Below are 22203 nucleotides of genomic sequence, written 5' to 3'. Positions count from 1 at the left end.
AACTGTGATTCTGATTATCTGCAATCTGTAACGCTGAAGACGTTTAATCAGGAGACAGTGGAATGTTTTGAGAAGGGCAGAGAGACACTGCAGTCCTCCAGCTCAGGGTATGGCTTCCATTTCAGTGAGACTTCAAAAAACTCAACCAAACTGACACAGCTTTGACTTCTTATTAGTCCACTAAACAAAACAGATGCATGATTGGCCTTTGTTACAATATCGTATGGGGGAAATTTACATTCAGTAAAAGAAGTGTTGTAGAATTCCAGAGTCAAGTTTCTACTAAAAAACTACTACAACTAGACACTACTGGTCAAAAGTTGCAATAATTAAATGTTTGATAGAATTCTCTTCTGCGCACCAAAGCTGCATTTATTTGATAAAAAATACCTTAAAACCAGTAGTATTGTAATATATTATTACAAAATAAAAACTGTTTTATATCTTAATATATTTAAAAATGTAATTTATTCCTGTGATCAAAGCTGAATTTTCACAATCATTACTCCAGTCTTTAGTGTCACATGATCCTTCAGAAATGAACAAATTACATTTTTACTTTTATTAAAATAGATTTTTTTATATTAATATTTCACAATATGACTTTTTAATTTTGTTGTTTTTAAACAAGAAACATTTGTATTTCTAATTATTCCAAACTTTTGACCGGTAATAAACCACAAAACTAGTTTTTCTACAGCATCAAAGCAAAACGTTGAGTCTTTAATCTGCATTGAACATGACAAATACTGGGCGCTTGAAAGTAATGACAAAAACACATAGACAACACTGAAGTCCTCGCTGGTTCACCCAGCAACAAACATACAGCATGAGCAGTGCAGTCCGATTCACAAACCAATGACTCTTATGAACCAGTTCAAATGGTGCAATATTATTTAAAGGAAGTGATGTGACATGAAGGCCAAGTATGGTAACCCATACTCAGAATTGGTCCTCTGCGTTTAACCCATCCATGTTAGTGCACACACATCAGGAGTAGTGAACTTACACACACTGCAAACTGTGGACACACACACCCGAGGCAGTGGGCAGCCATTCACTGCGGCTCTGCCGGTATTGAGAATCGAACCCACTACCTTTAGGTTACAAGTCTGACTCTCTAACCATTAGGCCATGTATTGCGATGAGGCAGAACTGTTTACATCTCTAAACACTGTTTAAAAAGAAAGGAAACATCTGGACCTTCATTCATGACAAGGATATAAATACTGTGCTGGTAGAATGGAGTGTTATAGAAAAGTAGAGTAACACTTTAGATAAGAGCCTGACTTCAGCTCAGTGCTGCGCTTCCCAAACTCTTCACCTCAGTTGCTCCCAAACCAAAAACATCAATAACAGCTTTCTGTCAAGATAAAGCCCAAAGTCCAGGTCTCAGAAAACCCGCAGTTGCCAAGGGAAACAAACATTTGGTGATCAGTAGAGTTTTTTTCCCATTGCAAAGATTGTTTTCAAGGTATTCACATTTTTCTCCGTATGAGAGGAAGATACAAAGTGGGAACTAATGTTCTACATATGTCCAGAATATCATACTATGCAACATAAAGTAAAAGCACAAGTAACGTTTAATTTTTTTTAAGCTTAACTATAAAACGACATGTTTTCGCTCAAAGGGTGGTTTTAAAAAGCACGTAATGAGTGTATATATTGTATGATGCATTGCATATTGCAAAACAATTAAATGCATAAAACAACACTCGTAAGACTCGGCTAAATCGCTTAAATGATAGCACCAGTTCTGCAGCATCTCCAGCCTGAGAATGTTTCTTCCATTCAACAAACAGAAAAGGTCCTGGAAAGACGTTATCCTGCAGAGTTCAGCTCCATGCCCAATTAAACACACACTAAAAATATATTTAGGTTTAAATTTAGGATTGTATATAAAATGTACATCCATTTAGATTACACAGTTTAAATATAAACCCAAACGTAATGTGATGCATATTTATCAGTCATACATTCTGCATAAAAAAAAAAATCAAGGCAAAGTTGATTATTAACTATTTGAATTTATTTAAATAATATTTTTTTTAAATGTATTAATTAAAATAGCTTAGAATCCACATAGTTTCATGTATGACTGACAAATATGCATCACATTAGGTTTAATACTTTATCTTACAACTCTGTAATCCAAATGGATGGAATTATTATATTCAATATAAATACATAAATCTTACATTTAGGCCTAAATATATATATATTTTTTTGAGTGCACATGCCTGTAATTTTCAAGTAATCTTGAAGACTGTGGCTTTTTCAGGCATGTTTGATTAGGGATGAAGCTGAACTCTGCAGGTAAACACTCCTCCAGGACCGCAGTCGCCCATCTCTGGTGTTGTAAATGAACACCTTGGGTAAGTCGTCTCCCGGTTTACAGGCCTGAGGAGAAAAACAGGGTCCCACATTCATCTGTTCAAATACTTAAGGCAGTGTATTTTTGGTTCTTTGTAGTGGGTGTCTGAGGATATGCAAACAAAAAAACCAATACATGACAAACAACAAAAAAACCCTGAAACACAACTATAGACCAAATAGAGGCATGAGCACAAGGTCACATGGGTTAAGTGTCCTGAGGTTATACGTGATGCTCGGTATCCTGCGGTTGTGAAGGCTGGTTGAGGCACACGGGGCAGCATGAGCCTTTGGGCGTCACGGGGTTCAGACATGCTGCCGGTGGACACTTTTCCACGAAACACGTCACCTGGGCCCCCTGACAGAGACAGACCGGAACAATTGAGCTAAACACACAATTGTTACGTAACTTTATTAGAAACCGCTGCATGCATAAATTAATTATACAGGAACTGGATACATTTTCCAATGTTATTTTCATTTCAAATTGCACTCTATCTACACTAGAGCGGGAGATGTAAAAGGCTGCATTCACACTAATGAACTGCCTCAAGTTGCTAAAGGTACCGCTGGCCCTGCAGAGGTTTCGGCCGTTGATCGCATGTGTTGGTCCGGAAGGCATTCATAATGAATGTTGCAACTCCTCCGCCATCTCCTCCTTGGAGTCAGCAGCGACTGAAGTCACTGCGGGCCACTCATCTCACAGTTGAACTTGAACGTGCTTTCATGACGGTGACGCTTCGAAGAGAGTGGAGACTTATTTGGAGATGATTTGGCAAAGCACAGGTAAACCTGTTAACTTCCCAGCAATCCTCCCGTTGCCCGCTGTGGTATTCCCTGACGCACGGACGCACTGGCACACAGCTGTACCTATGAAATTTGCATTTCCCCCAGTGAGCCTGGTTGCACAGACATTGTGCAAAGTCAGGGAGAACAGGTCTAGCTGCTTGCGCCAAACTGGCCCACCTGGACTTGCTTCGCAGAGCTCACGCTTCTTGCGACAGCACCTTCCCGGATGAATTCCCCTGAGGAAAGACCTTCTTTCTCAGAAGCTAGTTCCTGATTTTCAGGTAGGACCTCCTGCCACAGCGCTTAACTACCTGCTGAAATGGACGGGAAACTCGGCAATTCTCATTGGTCTTCTCTGACAGTATCATCTGGGGCTTCCAAATGTGACCCCTAGTGTCAATAAATTGACAACGTCTCGTTCCCTCTATCAGGGAACAGATGTTACAATAGTAACCAAGATGTTTCCCACAGCGCATATCATGTGAAGTTTTCGATAAAGAGGAATCGCGATACATCAGAGAAATAATTGTTTTACTATTCTATACTATATAGATAAACGTTTTTGCTTTGCAAATTCACATCATAGTACATTCTACCTGAACATTGGTACATAAATTTCTGTGCATTTATTTCCACTCAACCGCATTTACGTGCCGATGTATGCAGCACAGTTTACTGTGCCCACACCTTAAGATTTACAGTATTTGGGAAAAACTGGTGTCAGAGTGACAGACGTTCAAGACAGAGAGTTTCAGTGCACTGATGAACTTACTTTACACTGACATATGGTGCAGGGATTCTTCTTCCAAGTCTCTCCATCTACTCGCTCTCTCCCGTCCTCATCGGCACAGTCTGTCCTGCTCAGACGACCTTCAAGTCTTTTTATCTGTCAGTTTCAACAGAGAGAAAAATTCTCAAAAAAATTGTAATTTTTTTTCATAATATGCATTGAAGCATCACCTCTTTTCTCAGTTTCTGAAATGGTTTGATAAAGTCTCTCTACACCCTTCCTTTCCTAATTCAACAAAAGCTCAGTTGCTGCATTACATTTTTAGGTAAAATTCACATTGGCTATAAGTCATTTCAACAAAAAAATTTAAAAGCTGAATCTTAAAAAATTGGTTAAAGTATCTTGGTAAAATATTTCGATAAAGCATGTTGCCATGACTTTTTGATTATATAATTGTATACAATGCACCACTAGTAAATACTAAATGACTATAATATTTTGGCCTGTTCTTCAAACGACATATGGCTTTAGAAGACTTAATGTGAGGTGTATGTACAATTTTAATGAAGCTTAAAAGCTTCAGTGTAATCTTGAAAAGCTGTCCTACTCCATTTATTGTAGTTGTGTGGAAACTACAGTCTTTGGAAGGTTTTTGCTTTCTTCCGTGGAACACAATCAAGATTATACATTTACATTTTTGCAGTTAACAGACACTTTCATCCAAAGCAACAAAAGCAAAGCAATTAACCCTAACTACATGAAGGTGAGTATATAATGTGAATTTTCACTTTTGGGACAAACTATTGCTTTATAAAGCCTGACAGTGGAGAGACACTAAACTAAATAGTATGAACGATAAAAATTCAAATTCAAATACCATTGCTGAATCTATACCTGAGAGAATTGTAGGGTCTTTCTGTGTGTTAGATTGATATGGAAGTAAAATAATGCCAAATGTTTTTGAAACAAAAAAAAAGCCTGTTGAATTGCACTACTTGGAAAAAAAATAAGCATTGCATTAACCATGCTTGGATTTTAATGCATTGCATTTTTATGGGCTGAGAATTCAGCATGGTTGAATATTTAAGCTGTGAATATTTCAATTCAAAACATTTCAAACACATTTTTATTATTCAAAATTCACCTTTCATATTTCACTTCCAAAATATTCAAACTGTTTAAAAATACAACAGGACATTTTCAGTCCATTTTATTTTGCTTTGCAAATTCGCTTCCACAAATTCAGTGGTTCAAATTCGACAGTAAATTCAACATTGACATCCAGGAACTGCAGGAAAAGCAGTAGATTACCGAGCATACTCCCCATCTGCTGTTAGTCGACCTCACCACCAGGAGGTGCAAAAGCGCGTGTTGTTGAAGACCAGAGAAACAGTTTCAAAAACATTTGGCATTATTTTACTTCCATAGTTTGACATCTACTCTTTTGTGATGTGCATTCCTTCACGGCTCAGTGGGCTCTAAAAATATGTGGTTATCGGATCTTTGAATGAGGCATTTAGTACAGGGCCAAATTGTTCCTTCAGAGAGCTTTAATGTGACACTTTCCTCAGTGTCTTATTTTCTGTGTGAGAATCACATTTTAAAAACAAAGTAACTCGTAGCTGTCACTGTGTAATTCATAAGAACTCAGTGTAATATGATTAGAGATTCAAAAAGTTAAACCAATACATATCTTGATTCTGTATATCAAAAAAAAAAAAGAAAAAAAAAAAGAAAAAAGAATGGCAATCACCTGGAGCTCTTTGGTTGCAGTGACTGAAGGTGAAGGTCATATAATCAGTCATTAATTGTGAGCAGGTACCTTTTACATATAGGGGATATAATGTATAATCTGTTATTAATCAACATCTATTGTTGGTCCTCAAACAACCTTCCTATTAAGATTTGAGGGCAGGGTTGATGTTGAGGATTGTGTTTGGACTATGTTTATTTGACAGCCACAAAAGATGTTGATCCAGGAACATGGCAAAAATACAGTCATCTGTAGAATAGTGAATTAGTTAATAGTTAAGTTCTACTTAGTTCACAGAGGATCGCTTTATTTGATATTTGATAGACTTTAAACATATACGGCGTGAAGTGGACATAAGAATCAAGGCAGATATTATATGTAATGTCACTGTAGATTGCCATGTGTTTTTGATTCAAATCAGAGCATCTGGAAAGTTTGATTCTTGGCCTGTTTTACTGGACAGTAAAACGAACATTTTCAGCATCTCACCATCACCGCCAAACGCATGTGTCTGAGCAGATCTTAATCACCCTTGTATATTTAAATTACCAACACAAGTCGATTCATTCACAAATACATGCGACTAGGTTTTCAGAAGGTTTAAATAAATGGATAAATATGCATTGCAGCTTGGCACTGCAATGCACCAAGTGAATCATGTGTCCTAACCTGTTTTCGTAAACCCGTGATAGTTTTCTGCATGTCAGCAACAAAGTCTTGGAAATCCTTAATGGAGGGTTCAGTGCTTGACTTTGGTGATTCGGTTACATTTACTGCATTTTGAGCATCTTCCAAAGTGCTGAAAAACAAAATTCATTAAAAGTAGAATAAATAAATGATCCGAAATGTTGTAATCTAAAGCATCCATGATCTTTGATTACAATATTGATTAATTATTAATTACAATATGGTTACATTACTTAGGCCGTGTGTCCACCAAAGTTTTTAGCCAGCTGAAAACGCCTTGCTGTGGGCGATTGAGAGTGCTTCGGCGGCGGAGCATTTTATTAATTTATTTTCAGTTGAGACGCTATATGTGCAAGATAGTTTGTTTCTGAATATAAAAATGGCAATACAATATAAAGTATTTGTTGTCTGTTGCTCTTGTACAATGATGATGTGGCGGTTGTTCACTGTGGTATTTATCCCACCCCTCCTCCACTGTGATTGGACGGTTGGGTAAAAAGTGACAGTGTTGAACAAAGTTGAACATTCTTCAACTCAGCGGCCGAAGAAAAAGCAAAAAACTGAGTGCTCAGGACTCAGTGAAATAGAGTGGCCTTAAAGGTATAGCGGAGGATTTTCTTTTTCCAGGTGGGTAGTCTGTACTATTGGTCCACCTAAGTGTCAATCATTCTGGTGATATGTTTACGTAAGGCCGTCGTACGTGCTCGTCCCTATGTAGTTTTCGCTTTCTGCGCATGCGCACTTTCAGGTGTATTATGTGTGATGAGTTACGGTTTCAGCCATTCCTTTGAAAATGGCTGAGGGTCGAAAGAGAAAAAAATGTATACGAAGTGTATGATAAGAAGAGAAAGGCCGCAGAATATAGAAACAAGACCAGAGTGATTTTGGGTGAATATTTCACACGCTGGCGTGCGCTAAAAGCACATGTTGGGCTTCCCACTGATGCCGCAGTCGCGGAGATTCTACTAGACAGGTGAAGTTTGTCTTGCTATTTGGAGAAATCCATTTAAAATCACTCCTATTAAAAGTTAATGTAAGCTATGAGTAGCGATGCTAGCCCTGGCACAAGTCATGCAAATAGAGTGTTGCGCATTAGCATTTTAAAAAAAATTGGAGAGGGCGGGTCTTCTCTAAAATTCGGAAAGATCCTCCGCTATACCTTTAATGTTAGTTAATGCATTAACTAATATCAACAATGTGCAATACATTTGCTACCGTATTTATTTTTCTTTGTTAGTTAATAAAAACACAACTGTTCATTGTTAGTTCATGTTAACTCAGGCCCATTCCATAACATCAACAACTTTTGATTTTTATAATGTGTTAGAAATTGTTGATATTAACATTACCTAAGATAAATAAATGCTTTAGCAGAATTTTGTATTATTAGTTCATGTTAACCAATGTAACAAATGTAAACCTTATTGTAAAGTGTTATCATCATTACTATTACTATTATCATTTACTTCATTAGAATTTACCAATGACAGGCAGAGTGTAAATGGAGAATGTGAGTTTACCTGCTGTTGTCAGTGATGTTGCTGGCAGGTTTCTTCTCCTCTGCATAGCTGTGCTCCGCTGACCTGCGGCTTCTGAAGTGGTATGACAAGGCATTGAACTGACCTTTAGTGCGACAGTCTGCAGGTGCAAGACATTCAGCCTTTTATTGATGCAGGAAAAACAGCAGTACGAACATTACAGGGATTCAAATATCAATACAAGCCTAAAGGACTAGAGGTCATGTGGTAAAGACAGAAGATGATCCCTTGCCATATGGGACTCTACACACTTGACAAAAGACCTGTAGACAATAGCCACCAATAGACAGTTCTACATTTTCATGCTGTTTTTATGAATGCTTTATCAGTGTGTTATTGTAGCATACATTGTTAAACAAGAAATAATTTGACGATGGATAATAATAACGGTTAATTTGTTAATTCTTTTATATGCCGGACATTAGATAGAATTCTCAAATAAAATGAAGTAGAGCACCATTGGTTTGAATAAATTGGAGAGAGATTGGGCTCTTTGCACGATCATGTCCGCATTTGCCACCGCGACTTCCCCCGCAATGTACGGAAATTGTGAGAAAATCTTGAGAAATTGTCACACAACAGGACAAATTAATATTGATAAGATCCTCCTTCTCGATAAAGGTATTTCGAGCTTCTGAAACTCATTACCAAAACAGTATGATTTAATGTAATATATTACAATGTTATGTTTACTAGAGTTTTATAATATACTACATTATAATACAATATAATTATTTGTAATCAACAGTTATTGGAAATATGGCAGAAAGAGTTTGTTACTACCACAGTTTGCTAAGGATACTATACCAACTTTGAGCTTAAAGGGTTAGTTAGCCCAAAAATGAAAATTATGTCATTAATGCCTCACCCTCATATCGTTCCAAGCCCGTAAGACCTCCGTTCATCTTCAGAACACAGTTTAAGATATTTTAGATTTAGTCCGAGAGCTTTCTGTCCCTCCTTTGGAAATGTATGTACGGTATACTGTCCTTGTCCAGAAAGGAAATAAAGACATCATCAAAGTAGTCCATGTGACATCAGTGGGTTAGTTAGAATGTTTTGAAGCATCGAAAATACATTTTGGTCCAAAAATACCAAAAACTACTTTATTCAGCATTGTATTGTCTTCCGGTTCTGTTGTGGATCCGCGTTCAGTGCCGCTGCTGACGTAAGACGCTGCTGACGTGTGTCTGGTGTGTGTGTGTATTCGGGTTCAAATAAATATGGCTGGGCAAAAAAATGCAAGTCTTCCTCTGTGTGGAAATTCTTAGACATGTTTGCGAAGATTGTTTTGTTTCCAGCGTGCGTCTCCCTCAGACTGTAAACGAAGCTCGGGCGCACCAGACACACGTCAGCAGCGTCACTGAACGCGGATCCACAACAGAACCAGAATACACACACGCACACACCAGACACACGTCAGCAGCGGCACTGAACGCGGATCCACAACAGAACCAGAATACACACACACACACGCACACACACACACACACACACACCAGACACACGTCAGCAGCGTCTTACATCAGCAGCGCCACTGAACGCGGATCCACAACAGAACCAGAATACACACACGCACACACCAGACACACGTCAGCAGCGTCTTACGTCAGCGGCGGCACTGAACGCGGATCCACAACAGAACCAGAATACACACACACACACGCACACACCAGACACACGTCAGCAGCGTCTTACGTCAGCAGCGGCACTGAACGCGGATCCACAACAGAACCCGAACACGCGCACACACACACACACACCAGACACACGTCAGCAGCGTCTTACGTCAGCGGCGGCAATGAACGCGGAACCACAACAGAACCAGAATACACACACACACACACACCAGACACACGTCAGCAGCGTCTTACGTCAGCAGCGGCACTGAACGCGGATCCACAACAGAACCCGAACACGCACACACACACACACACACACACACACACACCAGACACACGTCAGCAGCGTCTTACGTCAGCGGCGGCACTGAACGCGGATCCACAACAGAACCAGAATACACACACACACACACACACCAGACACACGTCAGCAGCGTCTTACGTCAGCAGCGGCACTGAACACGGATCCACAACAGAACCCGAACACGCACACACACACACACACACACACCAGACACACGTCAGCAGCGTCTTACGTCAGCGGCGGCACTGAACGCGGATCCACAACAGAACCGGAAGACAATACAATGCTCAATAAAGTCCTAGTTTTTGTTATTTTTAGACCAAAATGTATTTTCGATGGTTCAAAACACTCTAACTAACCCACTGATGTCACATGGACTACTTTGATGATGTCTTTATTTCCTTTCTGGACAAGGACAGTATACCGCACATACATTTACAATGGAGGGACAGAAAGCTCTCGGACTAAATCTAAAATATCTTAAACTGTGTTCTGAAGATGAACGGAGGTCTTACGGGCTTGAAACGACATGAGGGAGAGTCATTAATGACATAATTTTCATTTTTGGGTGAACTAACCCTTTAAGACTTTTAGCTAAAAATTTGCTGGACCTGAAAACCCTGAACTAATTTTCCTTATTTTCCTTTCCTTTAAATCTAAGAATTAACTCACTGTTTACCACCTCATATACTGTACTGCTGTACATTAAACTGAATAACACAATCAGTAAAAAACTAAACAAAAAGTAAAAAACTAAAGATAAACCGTGGGGATTGTCAGAACAGAGCATTGTAGTGTAATTCCACAGGACCAATGTAAGATAAATGGCTATATTGATGGGGTGTGTGCAGTTAGCAGCGTGTCGGGGCAGAGGATATGGCTGCAAGATAAGAATCAATGAAGTTCCCATAAACCTTTAATTCTGCTGAACTCTTCCATCTGATAACGCATACTAAAGTAAACAAAAGATGCTGATCGGGAAACAGTTCTACTCAGCGAAATATCAGTTATCCCCCCCGAAATCCAAAGCATTACAACATTACTAGCCTTTAATGTTTGTACAGTACTCAATCTGGTCTATTCAAGAGAATTCAATTTATAGCAATTGGGAGTCAAAATTCATATAAATGTTCTTGTCATAGATTTTAGATAAATAAATAAACAAACAAATTAATAAATAAATACACACTAAAGTTTGGAACAATTAAGAGTTGTTTTGAATATTTGTGAAAGAAGTCTCTTATGCTCACCTTGATGAAAGATACAATTAAAGCAGTACTATTGTGAATTATTATTACAATTTAAGAAAACTTGTTTCTATTTTAATATGTATATTATGAATAAAATGTAATTTATGAATGAAGATGAATTTTCAGCATCATTCCTCCAGTGTCACATGATCCTTCAGAAATCCTTTAAAATAAATTCTGTTCTTTTGAGCTTTCTATTCAATCAAAGAAACCTGATTTTTTTTTCACAATATTGCTTTTCACAACATGTAAAGCAGTAAAAACAAATGTAAACACTGATAACAAGAACCATATAATAATATAGAATCAAGTCAGCATATTGACACTGAAGACTGGAGCAATGGCTGCTGAAAATTATAGTGGTGGTAATGACATACAGAACCAGGGGTGAACAGATTTGAACTGAACAGGACCAAGAGTATAAATACACACGAGTTAACAAGGAAACTAAACAAGACACAGGTGACAATAATCAGTAACTACAGAAACTAACTAGGAAATGATGAAAGCTAAGCTGAAAAAATATACAAGAAACGGATTCATGAACAAAAACACAATGGAACTAGATATAACCCTGACACTGATGTGAGGCCAATAAATGCACTGATGCTACATCTCAAATATCATGCCATGGTAAACTGATTTTATATTTTAGGGGAAATATAGTCCAAGTCTCATACCTTCACAGCAGTCCTGCCACATACGTAGGTCAATCTTAGGCAAATCGTCACAGCTTCCATAACCGTGAGGGAAGTCAGCCACTTTAAAGACATCTGACTGGACGCGGGTGATGTTGTCGCTATTATCACACAGCACCCGGGCAAGCGATGCCTGCTTCAACTGGGTCAACTGCGCTGGACTAAAGGAGCCAGGGTTCTCATACCAAAACCTACAATCATATAAATGAATCGTTTGAGAAAGTGAGTTATATCTGACTTTCTTTGTTGTGTAGATCACAAATAAAGTGAGTCCATATAATGCAACAGGTTCGTCAGTAAACAAAACCAATGGCGCAGGTTGCTGGAAAAGATTTATAGTTTAAAAAAGTTTAACTATTAGTATATTCTTGACACACATCCTATCATTTAGCTTCAGAAGACATTGATTCATCATCTGGGGACATGTGGATTACCGTCATATTAGTTCTGTCAAGACCACTACCGTCAAATACGATTGACAATTAGCATACAGTTTGGATTGGCGGTATGGTCCCGTTCTGGGGTGCGTTTCCCGAAAGCATCGTTAGCCAACTATGGTCGCAAGTTCCGTCGTTACCAATAGAGTTCAATGGAAATTGTGTTCATAGTTGGATAACGATGCTTTCGGGAAACGCACTCCTGGGCGAGAACTCCCTGCGCATCCATGCAGCCTAGCATGGATAAGAGCAATAACCCCCCTTAGGGTAAACAGAACAGAACCAACCAACATGAATGTATGCAGATATAATTAATTCAAGATTTTAAAGTACAACATAATTTGAGAAATTATTCTGATTCAAGGGGAATCAGAATGCCAAATCCTGACTGACGAGAGGAGGGTAATTAGCTCCTGAGAAACGTGATAGCTGCTGATAATACAGAAGGAGCTTATATATGTATACAGTGATAGGTGTGGTATTCCTATAGGTAGACGTGGATCAGCTGAGAGTCAGCTGATGCGAGCTTGACTAACGTGACCTGCCAGAACTGACTGAATCAAGCTTGATTATTGAAGTGTCAGCTTTGAGGTACCCATCCACTTGCATTATATGGACTTACAGAGATGGATTCATTTTTCAAAAATCTCCGTTTATGTTCATCGGAAGAAAGAAAGTCATTTCAAACATGACAACACTAGTTGGCAGTAGCAAGTATGGACTTGCCACTGCCAATAGATAAACAGACACACTGCTGTGAGAATGTAAGATATGCTGATGCTGCGTCCATATGCATACATAAATCCCATATCAGATCTAGACAGGTGGAACTGGGGGAGGAGGGGGGTTTCAAAGGAACTCTGATAATGTGGTGTAGGACCACCTTACAGACTATTTAAATGTTGAGCAAGTAATCTCATTGCCTGCAGGATCAGCGGAGACCAATCAGTTTGTGCAATGCAAATAATGTGATTGCTAGCAAATTGCACGTAAAGGACCTTCAATTAAAACTGAATTTAAAAAGTCTTACCGGTCACCATCTCTCAGGCGCTTAAACTGGGTTGCCAGTAAACACATGAGGGTTGGTCCCAGTCTGCTGCCAGGCACCAGCTCTTCAGCCATCAGTGCAGGAAACAGGTCGATATTTAGAGGTGTACCATAGAGCCTGGGAGCAGAACAGACCGTTACACCAAGAAAATGTTAAATGTGGCTTTTACAGTTTTTTTCAATTGCTTACACACTAAAATTAAAACTTTCCCACTATTAGCAAAACCTTACACTCAAGGAGCAAAACACCAGCCTAGATTTGCACAATTGTAAGCACGTTGTCAGCTTCACCCTTTTTGCAAAACATTACACACAGTAATTTGTAAAACTCTACACACATTTTCACACCTTAGACACAGATAAGGATTGTGAGGTTACTTCCTTGTCATTACAAAGCCCCGGTTTGCCATTGACCACACTAATGAATGAATTGGATATGCACATCCACCAGGTGTGGAAGCACACATGTGCTAATTTGAAAACGCAGCACTCAGGTGTGCTATAAAAGGCAGCAGGTTCACCTGTCTTCAAGTTCACCTGTCATCAACAAAAATGGAAGGAGCTAGAAGAAGATGAAGAAGAAGAAGAAGAAGAAGAAGAGTGAGAATAAGAGGGGGAGCTCAAAGAGGAGGTGAAGGAGGTAGAGGAAGAGGAGAAGGAGGTAGAGGAAGAGGTGAAGGAGGTAGAGGAGGAGGAGAAGGAGGTAGAGGAAGAGGTGAAGGAGGTAGAGGAGGAGGCCCAGGTAGAGGAAGAGGAGAAGAAGGAGATAGAGGAAGAGGAGAAGGAGATAGAGGAAGAGCCCTAGGTAGAGGAAGAGGTAGAGAAGGACTTGAAGAGTTGATAGAACCTGAACAAAGAAGACGAGGACCAAATTTGACTCAAGAAATACGTGCAACACTTATTGACCATGTTATCAACAATGGACTGACACTGATGGAAGCTGGACAAAGAGATCAACCAAATCTCTGGTTGATACTGTAACTGAATAGTTACAGTATTCTTGTTGCTTTTACAGTAGTTTTTATCAAACTGTATGTAGTCAAACTGTTGTACTTCATGCAGTAATTTTTATTTGTCTACAGATTTAATTTTTTTCATTGATTTCTTTGTTGGTTGATTACTGTAACTGATTATGGTAAGAAATACTGTAAATAAATACTTGAAATATGAGTCTGCAGAAATCAGTGTTGTGCAGTGCTTGGCAAGTTTATAGTAGGCCTGTTTGTGTACATTCTCCCTATATCTCAAACTAATCATGAAGAATGTTGTGGGTTTGTCACTATTTTTTTTTTTTTCATCTAAATAATCTCTTACATAACAATGTCTGGCCAAAAATCTAGCACATGCTATTTCCTAAAAATAGTTTTTTTACAAATGTGTTTTTTATTTATCACAGCCGTGTGAAACTGGCTGCAATATTGTCTGATCATTGAGGACTGTGTTGGTTAAATGAAAACTAATAGCATTTTCACAAATATGTGTATATCTTTTGACTGAAGTGTGTATGTTTTGACAGAAGTGTGTCATTTTGCAAACAATCTAGGAATTATGCAAATTGAGTGTGGTGTTTGGATAATTGTGATTATATTTTGAAAAAAAGAACCCGGTTTTCAAAATTGCGTGTAAACAATTGAAAAAAACTGTAATAACAATGGATGTGGCTAACCTTTGAAGCTTCTCTCGCACACTGGGGTTCTGAATCTCATTCCTCAGATCGTCAAAAGTCTGTGCGGAGGTGAGGTTGCAGTACACCCGGTAGTCATTATATGAGGGTATACCATGGTCACGCCCCCTTTGGATATTCATGGCTGCAAGGTCAAGTGCCACCGCATGCGCCATTGAGAAAAGGCGTTCGGTAAGTTCTGTGTTAAGCAGTTGAGTAGACACTCGCATTTTTCCTGCCACTCCAAACAAACCACGGAGCAAAGGATCAATGCCTCCTTCATTTACAATACGGAAGGGTGAGAAAAAAGCCTTATGAAGTGAGATGTGTCCTTGCTGAATGGGCTGGAAGGTTTCATCGAGCCGGTATAAAATGGGGTTAATTAGCGTATGACCGAAGCGGAAGGCAGCAGTGGCAAAAGCGTTGAGGATGCCAGCGTTGATATTGGGATTATAGCCATTATAGTCACCCATTAGCCTTATCCCAGCCTCACCCAGTATTTTAGGCAGCCAATGGCTGTAGGTTATATGCTGCATCTGGGCTCCGACTATCTTCCGTGCCTCATGGTAAATGGTGTCACCATCCCAATGGGGGTTGAGACGAAGCAACTCACTGGCTATTCGGTTGTGCTCACGGAACCAAACCGTGTGCATAGCCGTCAACCCAAGCTGCTCATTGGCACGATGGTCACCAGCTAGAAAGCAAGGAATGGGACTCTCGTTTTCATCCCGCATGCACTCTGTTGGTGGCCCAGTTGCAAAGGGGAGCAGCGACTTGCCAGTGCGTTGCACGATACCCTGGCGCAACATGCCCCTATGGCTGGCCAAGTCACGAATCTCTTCGGCTTCGTGATGCGAGCTGCCGTAAACATTGGAAGCATCAATGTAGGATGTGAGCTGGTTCATTTGCTCGCGGGGATACACAGAGTTCATGAGCAGAGAGGTCATTCCGCTGCCGCAAACGGGACTGGAGCGCACAAAGAACATGCACCGTGCCCCATTGCGCCGCTGCCGTGGGTCGTTGGGTGGAAACATGATGGGAAAGCAAGGTGGGTCGTTGGTGCACACCGAGGTACACAACTGTCCATCGGAGAAACGCGACTGGCTGAGGGATACGACGGTTGAGTCCAGGTCGTGGTCCAGGAACTGGCCCCATTGCATGAGCATGTGTGTGTAGCGATCGTCTGGGGTGATGGTCTCTGAGCCGATCATGGTGGTGGAGACAAGACGTGGAAGCGGCAGAGGGAAGCCGTTGTGCCATCTCTCAGTGGTGCCACGTGGGAGATTGAAGCCATTGTCATAGACGGACTTTAGCAAGCGTTCAAAGGCAGTGAGGGAGGCGCCCCACATGGGGTGCTGCAGGTTGTTACAAGTGCCATCGTGAGTGCGATACTTCTGGTGGAAGCAGATGTCCGAGCAATTGTTGATGCGTCGATGGGCCGTGCAGCCAGACAGGTTAGCTATCATATCCAGGAAACGCGGAGACACCAAGTCATTGTAGCGGTAGGCTGTAAAATAGTTAGGAAAGAGTGGGCATCTTGTAAAATGTTGACCACATTTAAAAAAGTATCTTACCAAAAAAAATAAGACATCATTATTTAGTGTTGTGCTCCTATTATAGATAGGGCTGGGTATCGTAACAAAATGTTCGATACCGATACCGATACCGATACCTTGACTTCGATACCAGTTCCTGAACGATACTTTTTTCGATACCAATTTTATGTAACCAGTTTTAACAATATAACATTACCTAATTTTTTTTCTTTTTCAGTTTGTTTACTTTTTTAAACTCATATTTTGAATTTGTAAAAAAGCACCAATGCTTAAGTTTTATATGTTTCCTAATCATTTAACAACATACTTTTTACTTCAATGAGCTCATTGTTTCTGCCTTAATGCATTGTTTAACAATGAAACTGAATGAAAATTAATTGAAATGCATTACACTGTCACCTCTGATAACAGATCACTCTAAATTGTAATTTAGACACATGCATTTTCTGTAAAGCTGCTTTGAAACGATATCTATTGTGAAAAATGCTATACAAATAAATGTGAATTAAATTAAATATAGGCTACTGGGGGGCGGGATATTTGCCTCGCGCTCAGCACGTGAAGCTTGCCGCAAAGCACTGGCAAAAGTAGCCTAATAATTATGGATGTGGAAACAATAGCAAGGAGATATTTTAATTATTTATTAATGAACAAGTGTTTACTAATGGCTTGTTCACACCGAAAGCGAATTTAATTATTTGTGCGAGTAGATTACATACAAAGTCAATGCAAAGACGTGAATAGACGCATCATTCGCGGGCGTCGCGAATTATGCGTTTGCCGCGAACGTCTTCTGCGCAAGTTGAAAAATTTGAACTCGAGCGGAAGATTTAAGCGTCTGACTAGACGCGATATACGCGTATTTGACGCTCTATTCGCGTTCGGTGTGAACACACCATTACTCTCAAGTGTATTCTGTGCGCTTCTAACACACACACACACACACTACAGCCTCACGTGCGACGAGCCGCGTCTCTGGGCAGCCGCGTAAACTAGTGTTTTTCCGCCACAGCCAATCATACTGAATGCTTATTGTTTCACTGACGTTGACGAGATTAACCACTTAGGTACCGAAATTTGGTACCGAAAAACAAGACATGTTTCGATACTCGGTAGTATCGAGGCAATTCGGTCGGTACCTAAAAAGTACCGAACTCGGTACCCAGCCCTAATTATAGATGCATATATTTATATTTGTAAAGAGACATAAATGCAGTTGTAATGAAAGGCATTAAAGGAATAGTTCACCCAAAATTCTGTCATCATATACTTCACAAGACTTTAAATAAACCACATTTGGATTCATGTTACAATGCTTTTATAACCTTTTTGAATATTCTAAGTTTTAGTTACTTTGACTTTCTCACAGGCTGTCGCTGGCTAATTTCAAGTTCATTGTCGTGTTTATACTCGTGCTTCAGACACCGGTCATGACGGAGGCATTCCCCATAGTGTCCTCTAGAGGACGCAGTGTCTTGTTCCCATTCTCAGGGAACCATGGAACCAAAACCAAGCCACAGACCCCCACATATAATCATCCTAAAATTTAAAAAGGTATCTATCTTTTATAAATACCCAATTTATACACTGAAAAAAATTATTTTCTATTAAGTTACATTAGTATATGTTTTCTATTCACTATAGTAATGTACTGTTACATGTATCTGTTTAATTAGATTTTAACCAACATTTTATTCATTTATATTAATCAAAATGTTTATTTATTTATTTTAATCTAATTTAATTTATTTAATATATTCATAACTAACTAATATATTTTTATTTTAGTCTCATTTATTTATTAACTTATTTATTGTAATCTTTTTATTTATTATTTATTTATTTTTTACATTTTACACAGTTTTTCTCTAGACATTTCCATGGACCCCCTGTCACTCCCTTGCTGTCCCCAGACCCCAGTTTTAACCCCTGGTTTAGAACACATATGCCAAGTTCTTAGAAACTCTACTCTTTAAAGACCCACTCCGATGAAAATAATGTTTTTCTAGGTGTTAACATGTTCTTGTGGCATTTTTCTGATGTTAGAGGACATATCTTGAGAAAAATAAGCTCAAAGTTGTATTTCTGAGTATTTCTACATTCAAATGTCTGTGAATCAGTAGCAGACGCTAAAATGCCGGCTAAAATAGACTGGAGTTGTGACGTAGTAACTCCACTGGGCGTCTCCACACGCGACGTCTTGGAGTGAAATAATGATCGGTGATCGGTGATAACTTTGATTAACTTCGGATAATAATAATTAACGTGTATATAATACTGTTGTCCCACCGGTATTGGGGGTGTAAGCTAGCGGGAGAGACAGAGCTCTCAGCAACGGGCAGGGGGAGGGTCGTCTCCGTGCCAACGGCTCCGCCCACAACGCAGAGGCGAATTGCTAATGAGCTACTGCCGCTCTGCTGAAGTGAAGTCCCAGAAAACGGCACAGGTTTTGTGATTTTGGCTAAAAAAGGCATAATCATAATTTAAAGACCACTGGGAATGTTTAAAAATAGCTCAAAATATGATCGGAGTGGGACTTTAATATAAATTGAATGACTCTAGAAATCGCACATGGTGTAAGCATTAAGTGATAACATATCTTCCTTAAATATTGATCACATTTTAGCGTCCACATCTTAATCCTTATTTTTTAAGAAGTTTTATCACATGACAAAAGTCTGCACTCATTTCTGCAATTAATTATATTAGGGAATTATATTTATATATTATTGTACTTACAACCATTTTAGATAAACCTGCCCCTAAACGGTACATAAAAATATAACTGTCTGTTGCTGTCTAAGTGGATGATTATTGGCAAGAATAAGCTGCAAATTGGACCAGACGCTATGATGATAGTTAAAAGTTTTTCTATGGTAGACTACCCTTGTGAAAAAGAAGTGCGCCTAATTCAATTAAATGTGCACATGTAGAGTACTTCAAATCATAATTATTAGTTATATAATAAAGTAATAATTAAAGTATATTTTTTAAAAACTGTACTTGCAGATAATTTATTAATGAAATTAAAGACACAAGTGTGAAGAGAGTACACTTTCATGACTGTTTCTTAACACGCCTTTTTTTTTAAAAAGTGAACTAATTGCATTTAATGTAAATTTAAACTATAAAACATTTTCATTTAATTGTAAATAACATGTAATTAAGATTCTGAAAACATTATATTCAGTTCACACTTGATCTGTATACTACTTCCATAATAAGTACTCTTTTTTTTTTTTAAGTATACTAAAGTGCACTTCTTTTACCCAAGGGTAGTCAGCGATAGGTCCAAGTAATTGCGCCTGGATAGAGTTGTGTTGACCCCTTCATGGTCTTTGCGTCAGTGAATGTGTCTGGAGGGTAAATGCTCAGATTGGGGCAAGGCTTGTCCAAACATGTGGGGCCATTTTGCCATAGTGTGGCAATGAAAGCTGTGCTGTTGTCATAACCAGAAAAAACAGTGTGTCGTGTCTTCTGCAGCACGAAGCACCACAGTGTCTGCTGACCATTTAGTAAAGCAGACATTTCTTTTGCCATATATTAGTCGGACATTTTAATAAAATAAAATAAAAAATATATATATATATAATTTGAAGAGCGGGATGGTGGTGTGAGATACCTGTTCCATTCGTGTCCACCATGAGGCCCTGGTTGACATGCCTCTGGATAAGAAGTAGGGTCTGCTCAAAAATCTCTCCAGCTCTGGCCTGCTCCACTGTGTAGGGGTCCCGAGGGTAACGAAACAGAGCCAAGAGCTCGCCAGGGGTACGAGGAGATCTGATGATGGTGGAGAACACATTAACTTCCACATTCACAAAAGCCATTCAGACTCACTCTGAAAGAGAATACAAAATCGCAAACTACAGACATGTATTATGTCTGACGGACAGATTAGTACATAGATCAATCTCATAATTTCTTATTAATCAATCGATTCAAAATCATTGTCTCTTTTTTTTTAAACAGTTTTCAAACCGTAGGTAAGACATTTTTATAGATATCATCATACTTCCCCAGCTGATTGTTTACATAAAGAATTGCAAAAGAATTTGCATTACAAGTTATGTGAAATGTTATGTTTAAATATGCAAATGAAACATTATCTAATTAAATATGTACTAATTTGCTTACATTTCCAGATCAGGAATCAGAATTTCTGAATAAAATTCTTCCTCCATTTTGTTGCCATAGTTAAGTAGTAGGTTTTTACAGAGGGGATTTTGTAAATCTCTTCATAAATCAGAAAATACTGTTTTTAGGAATACAATGTTGTATAAAATAATTTTAACGATATATAAACAATAAAAACCTTCAGAATATATACTAATTTTGAGAAAATGGCCTTTAAAGATATGTATTTATTCTAACTGAAATCTACAGAGGCAAATAGATATAGTGCAATACAAATACACACTTAAGTGTATTTGGGATGTTTTATTTCCACTTGTCTGAAACATTACGTTATGAAAAGCCTTTAAAAAATGACCATGTTTCTGCATATAGTGTCTTGCTTAAATTCACAAAATTATAAATAAAAAGCACAAACTTCAAATGTTCTGCAGGAACACACATTGTGTTAGAATGATGACAGACTATTACAACAACTTTGTAAATTATGTCCTAGTGAAAAGCACATCTGAACACCATTGACCAGCATAATCAATCTGCCAAAGCACTTGACATGGCCACATATGCACATGACCTCCTTTCAAGCGTTTAATACAAAGTGCTTCCATACTTTGGACAACTTGGATCATCCACTTTTTCCCACTGAAGCTCACTCTAAACACTGCTTTCAAATGCATTTCCCCCAAAGTGCAGTCATTGACTTTTTTGCCTACTTTTAAGAAGTTGTCGCAGCCCTAATTATATATAAAAAAGTATGCTCACTAAATTTACATAACACATTAAACTAAAGTTAATTGAGCAAAATATATGACTGCAACCATGTTCTAATAAGTGGCATCTTAAAATGTTACACAGCCTAACAACCTTGTTTATATATGCAAGAATAACTAATAAACTGTCAACTCTAATTCAGTGTTTATTGGGGTTATTTGAGAGAACCAGATCAAACAAAGAATAAGCGCTTTGCCAAACTCAACAGTAATAATTTGCTCCAAAGCTGTTGGGGATGATTCAAACAAAAGCTAAAGAACATCAAAGTCTGCAGCATTAATATAATTTTTATCCTTCAGAGAGTTGGCTTCACTTCACATATTATCTCTTGTGAACTAAGAATGCGCCAGGTTACAACAATAGATCTGAGGTAATTTGTGCCAAAAACACGGGCAGATTTTTTCAAGGTTTTCACCCATGACCACCAGTTGTCCTGGACTGAATATGCTTTAATGTCTTGGCAAGCTATGTCAAAATGTCAACTAATATTAGCATTTAAAATTTAAAACAGTCACTCAAGGTTTGTAAGGAAAAATCTTTGGCATTCTCTCTTTACAAGGATAACATTATCTCTCAGACTTCATACAAAAAGCATTAGTCTTTAAAGCAATCCTGAAACAAAAACACTCTCAATGAGCTCAATGAGCCCAGCCCGCAACTCTAACGTGATCTGGCAATGTTCTCGACAGACAAAATACCTCGCCCCCCTTTCCCCACCAACAAGCTCGAAGCGCCCCTTCCAGTGAGAAATTAGGAATCATACCGCAGTGACCAGCCTTTGTCCAAGGCATAAATGGTCCCAGAAAATTCCTGATGGGTTACGGCATTGTGACTCACAGCAGTAGGAATTGTTT

General features: G+C 38.8%; 1 protein-coding gene across 1 annotated transcript in view; it reads right to left on the bottom strand.

The window, feature by feature from the left end:
- Positions 1-2044: 2044 nt before the first annotated feature.
- Positions 2045-22203, bottom strand: part of LOC130088872 (peroxidasin) — a 93508-nt gene continuing 73349 nt past the window's right edge. Inside the window, exons 16-23 of the mRNA XM_056255848.1 lie at positions 20070-20227; positions 14895-16398; positions 13212-13346; positions 11727-11935; positions 7853-7970; positions 6315-6444; positions 3935-4048; positions 2045-2731 (exon numbers count right to left, since the gene is read on the bottom strand). Coding sequence (XP_056111823.1) covers positions 2597-2731; positions 3935-4048; positions 6315-6444; positions 7853-7970; positions 11727-11935; positions 13212-13346; positions 14895-16398; positions 20070-20227 — 2503 coding nt within the window. The 3' untranslated portion in view covers positions 2045-2596. The remainder of the gene's footprint in view (positions 2732-3934; positions 4049-6314; positions 6445-7852; positions 7971-11726; positions 11936-13211; positions 13347-14894; positions 16399-20069; positions 20228-22203) is intronic.

This window comes from Rhinichthys klamathensis, unplaced genomic scaffold (genome assembly GCF_029890125.1).
Source record: "Rhinichthys klamathensis goyatoka isolate OS25496 unplaced genomic scaffold, OSU_Roscu_1.1 h1tg000123l_1, whole genome shotgun sequence".
Taxonomy (NCBI): Eukaryota; Metazoa; Chordata; class Actinopteri; order Cypriniformes; family Leuciscidae; genus Rhinichthys; species Rhinichthys klamathensis.
This window is presented reverse-complemented; position numbering and strand designations above follow the sequence as displayed.